The following is a 15,455-nucleotide window of genomic DNA, read 5'->3' on the forward strand; positions in this document are numbered from 1 at the left end:
GATTTTTGTTCTCCTATTTAAGTTATGTTATTTGATAGTATGAGTCAGAAATCTTGATGTTTTCATTTTAAAAATTATTTCCTCTGAGAGACTAAAAAAAGTTTATAATACATTCTCCCATAAGTACATAACAGTATTTTCTCCTCAGCATTTTGATGAAGCCCAAGATATTTTTTTATATATATATACTACAAAAATAAAAAATATTTAACTATTTATATCAGAATTATGAAACTAACTGTACTTGAGAATATAAAAAAAAATACCCAGTGCTCAGCCATGAGGTTTTTTTGCAATGTAGTAGCAACCACAGGTCTGACGCTCATATGTTTATACTGAAAAAACAATTTTTACTGCAGTCTGTTATAAACAGGATTACTTTGTGTCGTTCCACTACCACTGTATTTCCATCTGAAATACAAGTACCTGTCATCAGCAAATTGTAAGCCTCTTGTTTGGAGATCTTCCCATGGAACCATCTTAAAGATGAAGAGAAAAATTAGAAAGCAAGACTATCAGCTCTCTTTTAGTTGTTGTGACATCTGAGGCTCTAACACCTGTGAATTAATCTCTGGCACCTATGAATTAATCTTTATTTTAAAGAAATCTAGTACATATAGATTATATAAGCAACCGTTATGTAACTCAGCAATTCTGTATTTCTACTAACAGAATGAAAAATAAATATCTACAGCTATATAAATAAACTCATTTCAATACAAGTGTCCAACACGAAGTAGATGTTCAAATCCAAGTATGTTTAGAGATGAAAAGGCATTGTTTAAATGCTAGATAATTTGACAGGCATATCTGAAGTCAGTCTCAGATAGCAATTTATTTGAAGCGTGAAATGCAAAGCCCAAAGAGATTAATGAAAGTTAAATACTGTACAGAATAACTAAAATTGAATTTTGCTAGAAGCTGAGGAAATAAAACCTAGCTTTGTTAGACTATTGAATATGAATTGCTTTAATCTCACACCTTGCATCTTCCACATAGTCCTGCGTCAGAGCATCATCCTAAAAAAATACAGCAATATCTGTCCAGTCTCAACCTGATACTTACGTTTATACAAAACAGCTTGACATTGCATGGCTATTCAGTTTACACGTGGCACACCACATGCTACATCTTAAGAGCTCATCCTGTCCTTTAAAGGAAAGCTAGAAATATGGCCTTTCATTGCAGAGTGTGCGTGTGTGCACATGCACACGTGTGTGTTTAAGTGTGTAAAAGAAAGATTCTTTTATGCCATAAAAAAAGAGCTCTAGTTCTAACTTCCTTTCTATATTACCTTTACAGGACAATCTCTGGCTTTTGGAATATTTGCAGAAAGCCCTGTCTCCCCAGAAATCCTCCGAGCAGCATGAGTAACTGGACTGACAGTGTCAAAGCTCGAAGAATCTGCTACAAACTACTTTGTTTAAAAAAAAAAAAGTTCCCGTATTTGAAGGCATCTCCACTTCTGTTATGCTGCTATGCCAAAATGACTAGCAGAACATTGGAGACCAGTAAACTGAAGCCACACAGCAATGATTTTCTTTCCCCTATTAAAAAAAAAAAAAGCCACAATAAATGCCTTCTTCAATCATCAGTCCTTTGGAGACTGCAAACTGGGCAATAAATACAGGAAGCAGCAGCTGCAATTATAGCAAGTAAACGGAGGACAGATGAAGTTATCCAGCTACTAGAAATTTTACTACTGAAAATAATATAACCATCAACAGTTTCCCATAATATCAATTCATTGTTCATTGTAAATTGTATTAGGTTTGGTTTTGTTTTTTTTTCAAGTATTTAACAAGTTGGAATTCACTGCAAACAGATTATTCTATAGTCTCTTGGTTTTCCATTTAAGTGTTAGCACGTGAGGCTAATATAAATTGTTACTATTACACTGTCATTCCTCTAATGATACTTTGTTCCCTCTCCTGCATTCAGAGTTGAGCAGACCTGAAAAAAGGTTACCTCTAAGGCAAACTAAGTGTATAAAAAACCCCCACAAATCAGAAAACACCACACCCTCCATTGTACATATTCTGGGTAAAGTGATCACACAGAGACTCATCCAAGATTTTATCACTGCAAAACCCATTAACATTATGCATAACTAATACAAGACTTCAACTGTCAATTACCTATGCATCTTCAACAACTAGTATAGAAGAAAAGCCTTAAGATCAAAAAACAAGTACACACAGATTTGGTTCACCTTCCCAATCTCATAGCTAAAGTTTACAAACAGTTATTTTATGATTTGCTTTTAATAACAAAACAAAAATCCTTACATTTTGCCTTCATGTGGATCTTCTTCTCTTCCCTAATAGGAGAATTAACATATTAAGTGCATGACAACAGTACGCTTGAGTTTAGAAAAGTAAACTTCATAGGTTAAGACCTTCCGTAGAAATAAACAGCATTAAGAAGTCCAAGACATTTTTGAACTAGATGGCTTATGGCACAGTTCATGTAAAGAGGTTTTCAACTTCATTCGCTAAGTGGAAATCCAGCCATAACACACTATTTCAAAAGATTGCTTCTGTCACTCTTTAAGTCCTTCTTTACATGTGGTAACTTAAATCTCAACTTTCCTGAATTTCAACCACTAATGTAGAAATCTACAGTTAGATACTCTAACACTGCCATTTCAATTTAGCCATTCACATCCTGATATAGATGTGAGAAACGGGAGAAGCAAACTCTACTAATAGCAAAATATATATGCTGCAAGGCAAACATCATCAAGACTCCAAAGCAATGGTGAACAACTTTAAAAAAAAGTATGTCAGAGGGTGTAGTGGGTGTTTTTGTTCATTAAATCATCTCTTCTCCTGCAGTAATTCAATTATCTTTAGGCCACCCAGTTAGCTTCCTGACTTAGCAAAAGCCCTTCTAGGTACAATTAACTCATCAATATACTTTTTAACCCACACTTGGCCCTTAAATAAAAGGCATACTGCAGTGCAAAATTTCAGTCTATACATTTATGAATGTTTCATAGCAAACAAACAAAAGAATGCAACTGAATGACTAGCAAGTTCTTTATCAGGACTAGTGAGTTTAGGGAACTACTTAATAAGTTCACAGTATCATTCATTTGCACATGCACATGAACTTGTTTGGATAACATGTGAATAAGTACTTTGTTTGGATATTGAATTAGACTTTAAAGGTTTGTTACACTATTTAAAAACTGGCAGATTCAGTTACTGCAGGAAGGTTTAGAAAAGTACATAAAGTCAGGCAGTTAAACACCACTAGTTTGGGCTTATTTCAATGTTAACTTACACACACACATATAATAAAAAAAAAATAAATCAAATCTCAGTTCTGCAACAGATTTGAATATAAAAGTACTTACCACTTCTTCTACCAGGTCTTCTACAATAAGACCTTGTTCGTCTGTCCGTAGGTTTGTCACCCACATCCAGCCATCTTCCAATTCATTATGGACAATAAACATATCTCCTTTAAGGAAACTGAAGAGAGTTACGGTAAGATTTACATTAGAAGTACAATCATAATACAAAGTTTAATGAACACAATGAATTCTTGAGCACAGTTTCAGCAAAACATTTGAGGAAATCTGATCATGAAAGATACATTTATTGGTATCCCAAGCACACCATGTGCATTTTTTACACAGTTTAAGTAGCTATGATAGATGAATATTTATCCTTCTTCGATTTACATTTAGAATCTAATAGATACTTTAAAGTGTGCTAAGGATGCGTAAAACAAAAAACACCACAACATTAAAAGATAGTAACATTCTTCTTTTATCAAGAGAGATCAAATACTAAACAGAAGTAAAAACAATCAAAGATTCCCTTAATAGTCTAAGAAAATAATACTTTTAACAAAACCTAATTTTGTATAATAAAGCCTATGGAATATCTACTATTTAGGTCTTTGCATATGAAGATAAGTGCTAAAAAGAAGATACAGAATAGTATTACAGAATTACAGATTACAGAATAGTTCCTCGAAAAGACATGCAGTTAGCTACAATAAGAGCATAAATACAAAGCATTAAAATGTCCAAGGGAATTTCATTACTGGAAGGTTAGTATAAATTATTCCTTAAGTGTAATCCCAAACTCAGGTGTACTGGTTTTGGCTGGAATAGACTTAAATTTCTTCATAGTAGCTAGTATGGGGCTAGGTTTTGGAGTTGTGGTGAAAACAGTGTTGATAATGGAGTTATCCATTTGTTCTCCAGCGTTGCTGGAGAGGGTGCAGCAGAGAGCTACCAAGATGATGAGGGGACTGGAACACCTCTCTTATGAAGAAAGGCTGAGGGACTTGGGTCTCTTCAGTCTGGAAAAAAGACGGCTGAGGGGGGATCAATGCATCAAGGCCTTTTCTGCTCCTCAGGCTGCCCTGCCAGTGAGTAGGTTGCGGGTGCACAAAAACTTGGGAGGGGACACAGTTGGGACAGCTGACCCCAACTGACCAAAGGGATATTCCATACCATATGACATTGTGCTCACCAATAAAATTAGGGAGGTGGAGGTTGGCGGGGGGGGATGTTGCTCAGAGACTGGCTGGGCATTGGTTGGTTGGTGGTGAGCAGTTGTTTTCATTTGCATCACTTGTCTTTCTTGGGCTTTATTTTCCTCTCTCTTTGTTGGTTAGTGGGTTTTTTTTTCCCCTTACAATTCTTTTTTTTTATTTTCTAATTATTAAACTGTCTTTATCTCAACCCACGTGTTTCTCAATCTTACCCTTCCAATTCTTATCCCATCCCAGCAGAGTGGAGTGAGCAAGCTATGTGGTGCTTAGTTGCTGTCTGGGTTTAAAACACAACAGTCCTTTTTGGCACCCAACATGGGGCTCAAAAGGTTTGAGATAATAACAGACTTGACCAGAATGTATTAGAAGGAATTTATAACTATTATATCTGTTAACAGTTGCTGGTCACGATATTGATTTATCTGTTCTCAACATTAGTTTATCTGATCTGTGCCATGCTCTTTTTTTTGCTGTACATGTTAAAGACTGGTTTTGGATTTTGCAGTTTGCTGTGCTCTGTAGCACTTAGTGTGACGGATGCACCCACCAGTACTTTGGTTCAGGCATTACTGACAAGTAGGCCTGACTGAAATCAGCCCTGCTGTGCAAACCTTGAGAATTGTGCTAGGCCACATCTTCTCAGGAACCAAGGACTCTAGCCCATGTCTTATCAGGAGCTAACAGTACCAGCCTGAGATGGGACTAGACAAAAGTAAAACTGCTACAGCTGCACAACTGCACATACAGCAAAAGGGGGTTTGACTACGAATCAATCACTTTATGCTATAAATACGGGTACATATTATATATAAATATAAATGTGGGTACACAACCCACCCACCCTCCCCCAAGCCCATTGAGCTCTCCTGTACAGCAGCAGGCTGCATGGTGGTGATCTCCCCCTTGAGAAGGGACGCCTCTCAAGGTTACTCCTCGAGGTTGAGAAACCCCTTACCCTGGCACCTGATATCTATAACAAAGTGAACGACATTTTACATTAGGCCTAAGAGTATATTGTATGCTAGCAACATTTATATATCCTGCTATAGCTTAATTATTACAAGTGCAGTAAGTAGAAGAGTGTTTAACTGCTGTCTAAATCATCATCTAATCACCATCTAAATGATGATTTAAACAATAATTTAAATTTGAAGAACTGCAGCCTGTGGGAAGAACCCACATTGGAGGAGTTTGTGGAGGACCCATGATGGAGAAGGTAGTGAAGGATTATCTTCCATGGGAGGGACCCCACACTGGAGCAGGGGAAGTGTGTGAGGAGGAAGGAGCAGCAGACACAATGTCTGATGAACTGACTGCAACCCCCGTTCCCCATCCCCCTGTGCCGCGCAGCGGGAGGAGGTAGAGAAATCGGGAGTGAAGTTGAGGCCAGGAAGAAGGGAGGAGTGAGGGGAAGGTGGTTTTATTTCTCATTACCTACTCTGGTGTTAACTGGCAATAAATTAAATTAATTTCCCTCAGTCTTTTTTTCCTGTGACAGTAATTGCTAAGTGATCTCCCTGTCCTTATCTCAACCCACGAACCTTTCGTCATATTTTCTCCACTCTGTCCAGTTGAGGAGGGGGAGTGATAGAGCAGCTTGGTGGGCACCTGGCACCCAGAGAGGCAATTCAATAACTTTTTAAAATATTAAGATTACACATTTAAAAGTATCATTTGTTCAATACAGACTCTTTCCAAAAGAGGGGAGAGGAAGAAGGAAAGGGAATCATTCTTGCTCCATTTTAAGGACAGAGTTTTTAGGCACAGGCAACAAAACGAGTGCTAGAACGTTAAAGGCAAGTTTTTTTGGCCATCTCTCCTTTTTTTCCTTATTTCAAGGAAGACACTAAAAATACTGGTTTTAATTTTATCAGAGTCAGTTCTCACATTCTCCTTCTAGTGGTCAAGATTGGTTTGGCTTGAACTATTTATCTGTTACTAGCTACTTCTGCAGGCAAATTTGGAGCCAATTTATTTCAGACCCTCACATGAGACATTTTTGCACAGAATTCCTTCATGCACAAACTTATATTTTTCTCAAAGTGGGTAAGCCTTTGAAATTAGTAGTGTTCTACTTCTAAACTAAGTTTCATAGTTCTAGCAATTAAATGTAACTCCCCTTATAATTAATACAAACAGTATACCCAGAATAAAAGTGTTATTGCTATATCCATGTCAAAAGAAAAGAGACAAGGAGGGAGGTGACAAGACACAAGACAAAAAAAGACAAAAAAAAAAGGAAAAGAGGCATCATACCTTTAACCTCCCAGAGCATTAAGTCTAAGATGCAATTGGAAAGTATTTGCATAGTGAACATATACTGAAATCATTAGTATTTATAAATACACCAAGAATTTCACAACTGCTTCTACCTATTATTAAAACATACCTTATTTCATCAGTTTCTGGCACTTTGGTGTAAGGTAAAATTGCTCGAACTCTCCTTCTATCCTCCACAGGCTACAATTTTAGAGAAGAGTGCAAAGATATTAATTTTCCCTTTCATTCTAGTATAGACTTCCTCTGTCCAACATTATGTTATTCTGAGGCAAAAGACTGGTAACAGTAATTTCTATCCCTTTGCTAGTTTTAAGTTTTCAAAGGGTCAAAAATAGTAAGAGCTGGAAATGCTTAATTCCTAGAGCTATCTACAAAAGCGCTCTCATTTTGTTTCTAGCCTTGTAACATTATCGGTTGAGTTATCTCCAAAAATAAAATTACCAATAATGTAATTCCCATGAAAGAGTACTTCAGAACTTTCTTCCACTTAGTGGAAATTTATGAAAGTTTAATGTTCAGAAACATCTTTACTCAGGGTAGGGGCACAGTCTGCAGGTGGTTGGGGGGGGTGGGGCTGTTTTGTCTGAGTTGCTTTGGTTTTTTTAAATTACTGATATTGTCTTAAGGATAGTCACTTGAAAGAAGCCCAGCTTTCAGGAACTTTGGTTATTTCCAGGATGTGTACTTTGAAATCTTTGCTACAAAATAGTAATATTATTTTGAAATACTTTATTAAGTCAGTGTAAAACCCTAGAGGCTAACTACATTACAATGGTGCTCTTTACTAGCCAAGAATCACACAATTTCTTGTTTATCTCAGTTTACATACAAAGTTATTGCTACATTTGGAGATAACTGCAATACCTGATATCTAGCTTTCTCATTACAGATTTTAATTAAAAAAAAAATTTATCATTACTTTCTATCAGTATTAATATTTAAGTAAATGACATTTAAAAATTTTACTACTTTCCTCTGGAGGTGCTACTGGAAAGAATAGTTTTTCCCCCTTCAGCAAACAAGACACATGACTGTAATAACCAATTAGGTCCGAGAGTGAAGCAAAGCGACGTCCACCAATGTAATAGTCTCCACACATGGCAATAATCCTGTTAATAAAAAAAAGGAAGCTTGACAGAAGAAAATCTTTTGCTACAAACCATTGGGGTGGTTTTTTGTTGATTTTGTGATTTACTGTTTTTTAAAAGGAAGTTAGGATAACATTGAGTCTTTAAAGCAGGCTGTCTACGTTCAACAAAATGCAATATTACAAACTTTCTCTCTCTCTCTCTCATATATATACACATACATACCCCCTTAACTAATGAATATCTCATCAGCAATTACTGATAAACATCATGACATAAAAATATTTGAAGACTGTAAAGGAGATGTAGATTTACAAAAAGTATGGAGATTTGCTAGAACTAAATGAAAGGCTCATGGACAGGGCTTTAAACAAGTATCGAAGGGGGAAGGGGATAAAACCAGGCCCACTAGTAACGAGCCTAGGGATAAAGGGCCAAGGATGGGGGTGAAACCGGTGGCCCAGCTCAAGTGCATCTACACGAATGCACGTAGCATGGGCAGCAAACGGGATGAGCTGGAAGCCATTGTGCAGCAGGACAGCTACGATGTAGTGGCCATCACGGAAACATGGTGGGATGACTGTCACGACTGGAATGCTGCGATGAATGGCTATAAGCTCTTCAGAAGGGACAGGCAAGGAAGGAGAGGCGGGGGTGTGGCTCTGTACATTAGGGAATGTTTTGATTGTATGGAGTGATTCCAGTGATGATAAAGTCGAGTGTTTATGGGTAAGGATGAAGGGGAAGGCAAATAAGGGAGATGTTGTGCTGGGAGTATGCTAGAGACCACCCGGCCAGGATGAGGACACAGATGAAGTATTCTATAAGCGGCTGGCTGAAGTCTCGCAGTCGCCAGCCCTTGTTCTGCTTGGGGACTTCAACCTGCCGGGTATCTGCTGGAAATACAACACAGCAGAGAGCAGGCAGGCTGCGAGGTTCCTCGAGTGCATGGAAGAGAACTTCCTGACACAACTGGTAGGGGAGCCTACCAGGGGAGGTGCCTCGCTAGACCTACTGGTCACAAACAGAGAAGGACTAGTGGGAGATGTGGTGGTCGGAGGTCGTCTTGGGTTTAGTGATCATGAAATGGTCAAGTTTTCAATTGGCAGTGATGTAAGGAAGGAGGTTAGCAAAACCTCCACCTTGGTCTTCCGGAGGGTGGACTTTGGCTTGTTCAGGACACCGGTTGAGAGAGTCCCTTGGGAGACAGTCCTGAAGGGCAAAGGGGTCCAGGAAGGCTGGACGCCCTTCAAGAAGGAAACCTTAAAGGCCCAGGAGCAGGCTGTGCCCAAGTGTCGCAAGTCTAAAGGGTGGGGAAAATGGCCAGCCTGGATGAACAAGGAACTTTTTAAATAGGAATAATAGGACTTAGGAATAAAAGGAGGGCTTACCACCTTTGGAAGAAGGGACAGGCAATTCAGGAGGAGTACAGAGATCTCGTTAGGTTATACAGAGAGAAAATTAGGAAGGCAAAAGCCCAGCTGGAGCTCAACTTGGCCACTAACATTAAGGACAACAAAAACAGTTTTTATAAATACATCAACAAAAAGAGAGCCAGGGAGAATCTCCATCCCTTACTGGATGCTGGGGGGGAAAGTTGCAACCAAGGATGAGGCGAAGGCTGAGATACTGAATGCCTTCTTTGCCTCTGCCTTCAATAGTCAGACCAGCTATCCCCAGGGGGTTCAGCCTCCGGAGCTGGAAGATAAGGATGGAGAGCAGAACAACCCACCCATAATCCAGGAGGAAGTAGTCAATGATCTGCTTCTGCACCTAGACGCACATAAGTCGATGGGGCCGGATGGGATTCACCCAAGAGTACTCAGGGAGCTGGCGGGAGAGCTCACCAAGCCTCTCTCCATCATTTATCAACAGTCTTGGTCAACAGGGGAGGTACCAGATGACTGGAGGGTGGCTAATGTGACGCCCATCTACAAGAAGGGTCGGAAGGAGGATCCGGGGAACTACAGGCCTGTCAGCCTGACCTCGGTACCAGGAAAGATCATGGAGAGGATCATCTCGAGTGAGCTCTCACGGCAAGTGCAGGGCAGCCAAGGGATCAGGGCCAGCCAGCACGGGTTTAGGAAAGGGAGGTCCTGCTTAACCAACCTGATCTCCTTCTATGACCATGTGACCCGCCTTCTGGACGCGGGGAAGGCTGTGGACGTTGTCTATCTGGAGGGACACAGAAGTGCTGGAGCGTGTCCAGAGGAGAGCTACCAGGCTGGTGAGGGGTCTGGAGACCAGGGCATATGAGGAGAGGCTGAGGGAGCTGGGCATGTTTAGCCTGGAGAAGAGGAGGCTGAGGGGAGACCTCATTGCCCTCCACAACTACCTGAAAGGAGGGTGGAGAGAGGTGGGTGGTGGCCTCTTCTCCCAGGTGAATAATGACGGGACCAGAGGAAATGGTCTGAAGCTGCGGCAGGGGAGGTTTAGGTTAGATATCAGGAAGAATTACTTTACTGAAAGAGTGGTCAGGCACTGGAACAGCCTGCCCAGGGAGGGGGTTGAGTCACCATCCCTAGAGGTGTTTAAGAAACGTCTAGATGTGGCACTTCAGGGCATGCTCTAGTGGTAGAGATTGTAGGTTGTTTGATTGGACTCGATGATCTCAAAGGTCCTTTCCAACCATGAAGATTCTATGATTCTATGAAATTAAATACAAGAATCTAATTACCAGCGTACTGGACAAATGACATACTACATTAGTAGAGGTAACAGCATTAATACTTCTATCATGCAGGACATACAGCTTATATGATAGGCCTGTAAAAATCTGGCAAAGAATCAATATATTTTGGTAACAAATAACTGCATTTAATTATACAGTGCAGAATACTGAAATAACTTCAAAATTTAGTCACTTTTCTAAAGTTAGTCTAGTATCCATGCTAAAAAATAAGAAATACATTTGTAATGATACTGTACTCAATTTAAAAGCCTTCTAATAAATAGGAAAAATGCCTAAAAAACCACCATTTCAATAGTTTAACACAAAAGAAAATTCTTATAAAATAGCTCATCTTACTCACTAACTTATGTAGTTGGGGGGCGTGTGTTTGTTTGGGGTTGGGGTTTTTTTGCAGGGTGGTACTGTGTATTTTAGTACTCAGATTTGTGAACGCACTTGTCATGCCAAAAAATGGAAAATACCACGTCTGTTCACATGGCTATGCAATACAAGTTCTAAAAACAGTCAGAAATAATTGATTTAGGTAAGAGAGTTAACAGTTTTTAAAGCATTTGTACTACACAAGAGTCATTTGGACAAGGAAAAAAGTATATAAGTTGAAACACTATTTTTGACCAGACAATCCAAAGAAACAATCACTTATGTAAATTGATGGCATCAAGAGAACCTGAATTTTTCCAGTAGTCCTGAGTAATAACACTTCTTTAAAAATGCGAAGAGCTATCTGGAAAAGCAACTTGGAGAAGGGAGAAAATACTGACAGAGGGATTGAACTACTCCTTTAGTTAAACATGGGGGGGGGAAGTGAACATGATATTTGATCTACTTAAAGAATTTTGGTCTTTGGGTAAAAATTGTAAAATCAGCAGTTTTATGAAACCCGCAGAATGCTAAAACCAGTTTACAATAAATTATGTAGTAAATAGGAAGAACATCATACTTTCCACCAGAACTGTTGCAGAGCATCAAAACAATGATTTTTAGGATCATAGAATAATTTAGGTTGGAAAAAACCTTTAAGATCATTGAGTCCAACCGTTAACCTAACACTACCAAGTCAAGTCCACCACTAAACCATGTCCCTAAGCGCCATGTCTACCCGTCTTTTAAATACCTCCATGGATGGTGCCTCAACCACTTCCCTGGGCAGCCTGTTCTGATGCTTAATAACACTTTCGGTGTAAAAATTTTTCCTAATATCCAGTCTGAACCTCCCCTGGTGCAACTTGAGGCTGTTTCCTCTCATCCTATCACTTGTTACTTGGGAGAAGAGACTGACCCCCACCTCTCTGCAGCCTCCTTTCAGGTAGTTCTGGAGAGCAAGAAGATCTCCCCTCAGCCTCCTTTTCTCCAGGCTAAACAACCCCAGCTCCCTCAGCCGCTCCTCATAAGACTTGTTCTCCAGACCCTCAATCAGCCTAGATGCGCTCCAGCACCTCAATGTCTTTCTTGTGGTGAGGGGTCCAAAACTGGACACAGTACTTGAGGTGCAGTCTCACCAGTGCTGAGAACAAGGGGACAATCACTTCCCTAGTCCTGCTGGCCACACCGTTCCTGATACAGGCCAGAATGCTGCTGGCCTTCTTGGACACCTGGGCACACTGCTGGCTCATATTCAGCCAGCAGTCAACCAACGCCCCCAGGTCCTTTTCTGCCAGGCAGCTCTCCAGCCACTCCGCCCCAAGCCTGTAGCGCTGCATGGGGTTGTTGTGACCCAAGTGCAGGACCCGGCACTTGCCCTTGTTGAACCTCATACCATTGGCCTCGGCCCATCGATCCAGCCTGTCCAGATCCCTCTGCAAAGCCTTCCTACCCTCAAGCAGGTCGACACTCCCACCCAACTTGGTGTCGTCTGCAAACTTACTGAGGGTGCGCTCAATCCCCTCCTCCAGATCATTGACAAAGATACTAAAGAGAACTGGCCCCAATACTGAGCCTTGGGGAACACCGCTCGTGACTGGCTGCCAAGTGGATTGAACTCCATTCACCACCGCTCTCTGGGCCCGGCCCTCCAGCCACTTTTTTTACCTGGTGAACAGTACACCTGTCCAAGCCATGAGCAGCCAGGTTCTCCAGGAGGATGCTGTGGGAAGAGGTGTCAAAAGCTTTACTAAAGTCCAGGTAAACAACATCCACAGCCTTTCCCTCATCCACCAAGCGGGTCACTTTTTGTCATAGGAGGAGATCAGGTTTGTCAAGCAGGACCTGCCTTTCATGAACCCATGCTGACTGGGCCTGATCGCCTGGTTGTCCTGCATGTGCCACATAATGGCACTCAGGATGATCTGTTCCATGACCTTCCCAGGCACTGAGGTCAGACTGACATGTAGTTCCCCGGATCCTCCTTGCGGCCCTTCTTGTGGATGGGCGTCACATTTGCTAGACGTCAGTCAACTGGGACCTCCCCGGTTTGCCAGGACTGCTGGTAAATGATGAAAAGTGGCTTGGTGAGCACTTCCGCCAAAGGAGGAAGTCTTATGACATGCCTTCACAAACTGAAGTCTAAGAATATATAATGTCATTGATCAGTGAAGATAAAAATATGCAATAAAATGCAAGAAATTGAGAGAAACTATTAGTCAATGAATCAAATTTCACTTAAGGAAAAAACATCTAACATCATGTTACCCATCTCTCCAGTTTCCAGAAGACAAGTTATCTTAAAGATATTTCAAAACAAATTACAGTACAAAAGGTTAAACATGTCTGACTACTTAGTTTTCTACTTAGCATTTGACTTCTTTACAAAGTTCATGAACAATTCAAAAACAAAAGGAAAAAATAAATTTCACTGCTGAGAAACTCAGATGAGTATATTATTTATCTCTAGTTGGTTTCTTACACTTTTATTCTATTTTTCCTCAACAGGTCAGTATTCTCATACATTCCTGCTTTACAATCTCTCTTCTCAGGTCAGTTGTTTAAACTATATTATTATATTTTATTATTTTTTAAGCATATAGCACTGCAAGGGGAGTCAGAAAATAATATAACTTTAAGGATCTAGACTAGATCACTTGGCATATTTTCTACCAGATTCCTTATAGAATCCATAGTAAATTATTCAGAGATTAGGCTTCTAAATGAAATTTAGTGTTTCACATTTTATTAGTAAATAAAAATAAAAATGAAACCTTTCTTCAAAACACACTGGACTAGTAAATACAAAGACTTCTGTAGTCACATAAAATTCTGAAGGACAAGATGAAAAGATAAAGGTTTTCCTTCCCAATATTTTATAACACTCAGCAACTCACCAAAAAACATACTACTTCAGCCAAAAAGAAATTCGTTTCAATGGACTCATACGCTATTGTCAATCATATGCTGCATAAACATATGCCCTTATTCAACTTGGGGGAGGGGGATCTGGAAAACTTTCACCTAAAATATTGGTATTTTAGTCAAACAGAAATATGTAAGGAAAGTTTAATCTGAAAAATAACACTTTTAGGAAACAAAATATCAGTGAGATTGTTGAGCAATGGAAATTTCACCCATTTTTGGAAGGCTGCAATTGGCAAAGAACAAGCTTTGGTGAAAGTGACTCTTACACTCTGTGGGACCCAGTGGACGCATCCCTATATTTGGCTGAAATAACTTCACGACTGCCATTCTTGAGGCTGAAAAATGTTTGAGTGTAGCATCTGCCCTTCTAATATCAAAAACATACACTCTGCAGTAAACAAATTAAACCAAAAGCATGTACATTCTATGAAGAACAGTATCAGCAAACAAATTAGTTTCCTTTGAATAGCTGAAAGATGATGGAACAGCTCGTTCTGGGCGTCATCTCAAGGCATGTGGAGGAAAAGAAAGCTATCAGAAGTACTCAACATGGATTCACCAAGGGGAAATCATGTCTGACTAGTCTGATAGCCTTCTACGATGGCAGGACTGGATGGAGAGATGAGGGGAGGGCAGTGGACATTGTCTACCTTGACTTCAGCAAGGCGTTCGACATGGTCTCCCACAGCATCCTCATAGGGAAGCTTAGGAAGAGTGGGCTAGATGAATGGACAGTAAGGTGGATAGAAAACTGGCTGAAAGACAGAGCTCAGAGGGTCGTGACTGGGGGCACAGAGTCTAGTTGGAGGTCAGTGACAAGTGGTGTTCCCCAGGGGTCAGTGCTGGGTCCAGTCCTCTTCAATATATTCATCAATGACCTGGATGAGGGGACAGAGGGCACCCTCATCAAGTTTGCTGATGACACAAAGCTGGGAGGGGTGGCTGACACACCAGAAGGCTGTGCCGCCATACGGAGAGACCTGGACAGGCTGGAGAGTTGGGCAGAGAGGAACCTTATGAAATTCAACAAGGGCAAGTGTAGGGCCCTGCACCTGGGGAGGAATAACCCCCTGCACCAGTACAGGTTGGGGGCTGACCTGCTGGAGAGCAGCTCTGTGGGAAGAGACCTGGGAGTCCTGGTGGACAACAGGATGACCATGAGCCAGCAATGTGCCCTCGTGGCCAAGAAGGCCAATGGCATCCTGGGGTGCCTCAAGAAGAGTGTGGCCAGCAGGTTGAGGGAGGTCATCCTCCCCCTCTACTCTGCCCTGGTGAGGCAGCATCTGGAATACTGTGTCCAGTTCTGGGCCCCCCAGTTCAAGAGGGTCAGGGAACTACTGGAGAGGGTACAGCGGAGGGCTACCAAGATGATCAAGGGACTGGAGCACCTCTCTTATGAGGAAAGGCTGAGAGCCCTGGGTCTGTTTAGCCTGGAGAAGACTGAGAGGGGACCTCATCAATGCTTATAAATATCTAAAGGGCAGGTGTCAAGAGCATGGGGACAGACTCTTCTCAGTGGTGCCCAGTGACAGGACAAGGGGCAACGGGCACAAGCTGGAACACAGGAAATTCCATCTCAATGTGAGGAGGCA

General features: G+C 40.9%; 1 protein-coding gene across 1 annotated transcript in view; it reads right to left on the bottom strand.

Annotated features, from left to right (window-relative positions):
* LOC128902080 (ras GTPase-activating protein 1-like) overlaps nucleotides 1–15,455 on the bottom strand; it is a 79,856-nt gene that overhangs the window by 52,496 nt on the left and 11,905 nt on the right. The window contains exons 3-7 of the mRNA XM_054184431.1: nucleotides 7,771–7,904; nucleotides 6,905–6,977; nucleotides 3,362–3,479; nucleotides 2,289–2,320; nucleotides 427–479 (exon numbers count right to left, since the gene is read on the bottom strand). Of these exons, the coding sequence (XP_054040406.1) occupies nucleotides 427–479; nucleotides 2,289–2,320; nucleotides 3,362–3,479; nucleotides 6,905–6,977; nucleotides 7,771–7,904 (410 nt within the window). The remainder of the gene's footprint in view (nucleotides 1–426; nucleotides 480–2,288; nucleotides 2,321–3,361; nucleotides 3,480–6,904; nucleotides 6,978–7,770; nucleotides 7,905–15,455) is intronic.

The sequence above is a fragment of the Rissa tridactyla genome, chromosome W, assembly GCF_028500815.1.
Source record: "Rissa tridactyla isolate bRisTri1 chromosome W, bRisTri1.patW.cur.20221130, whole genome shotgun sequence".
NCBI classification, from domain to species: Eukaryota; Metazoa; Chordata; class Aves; order Charadriiformes; family Laridae; genus Rissa; species Rissa tridactyla.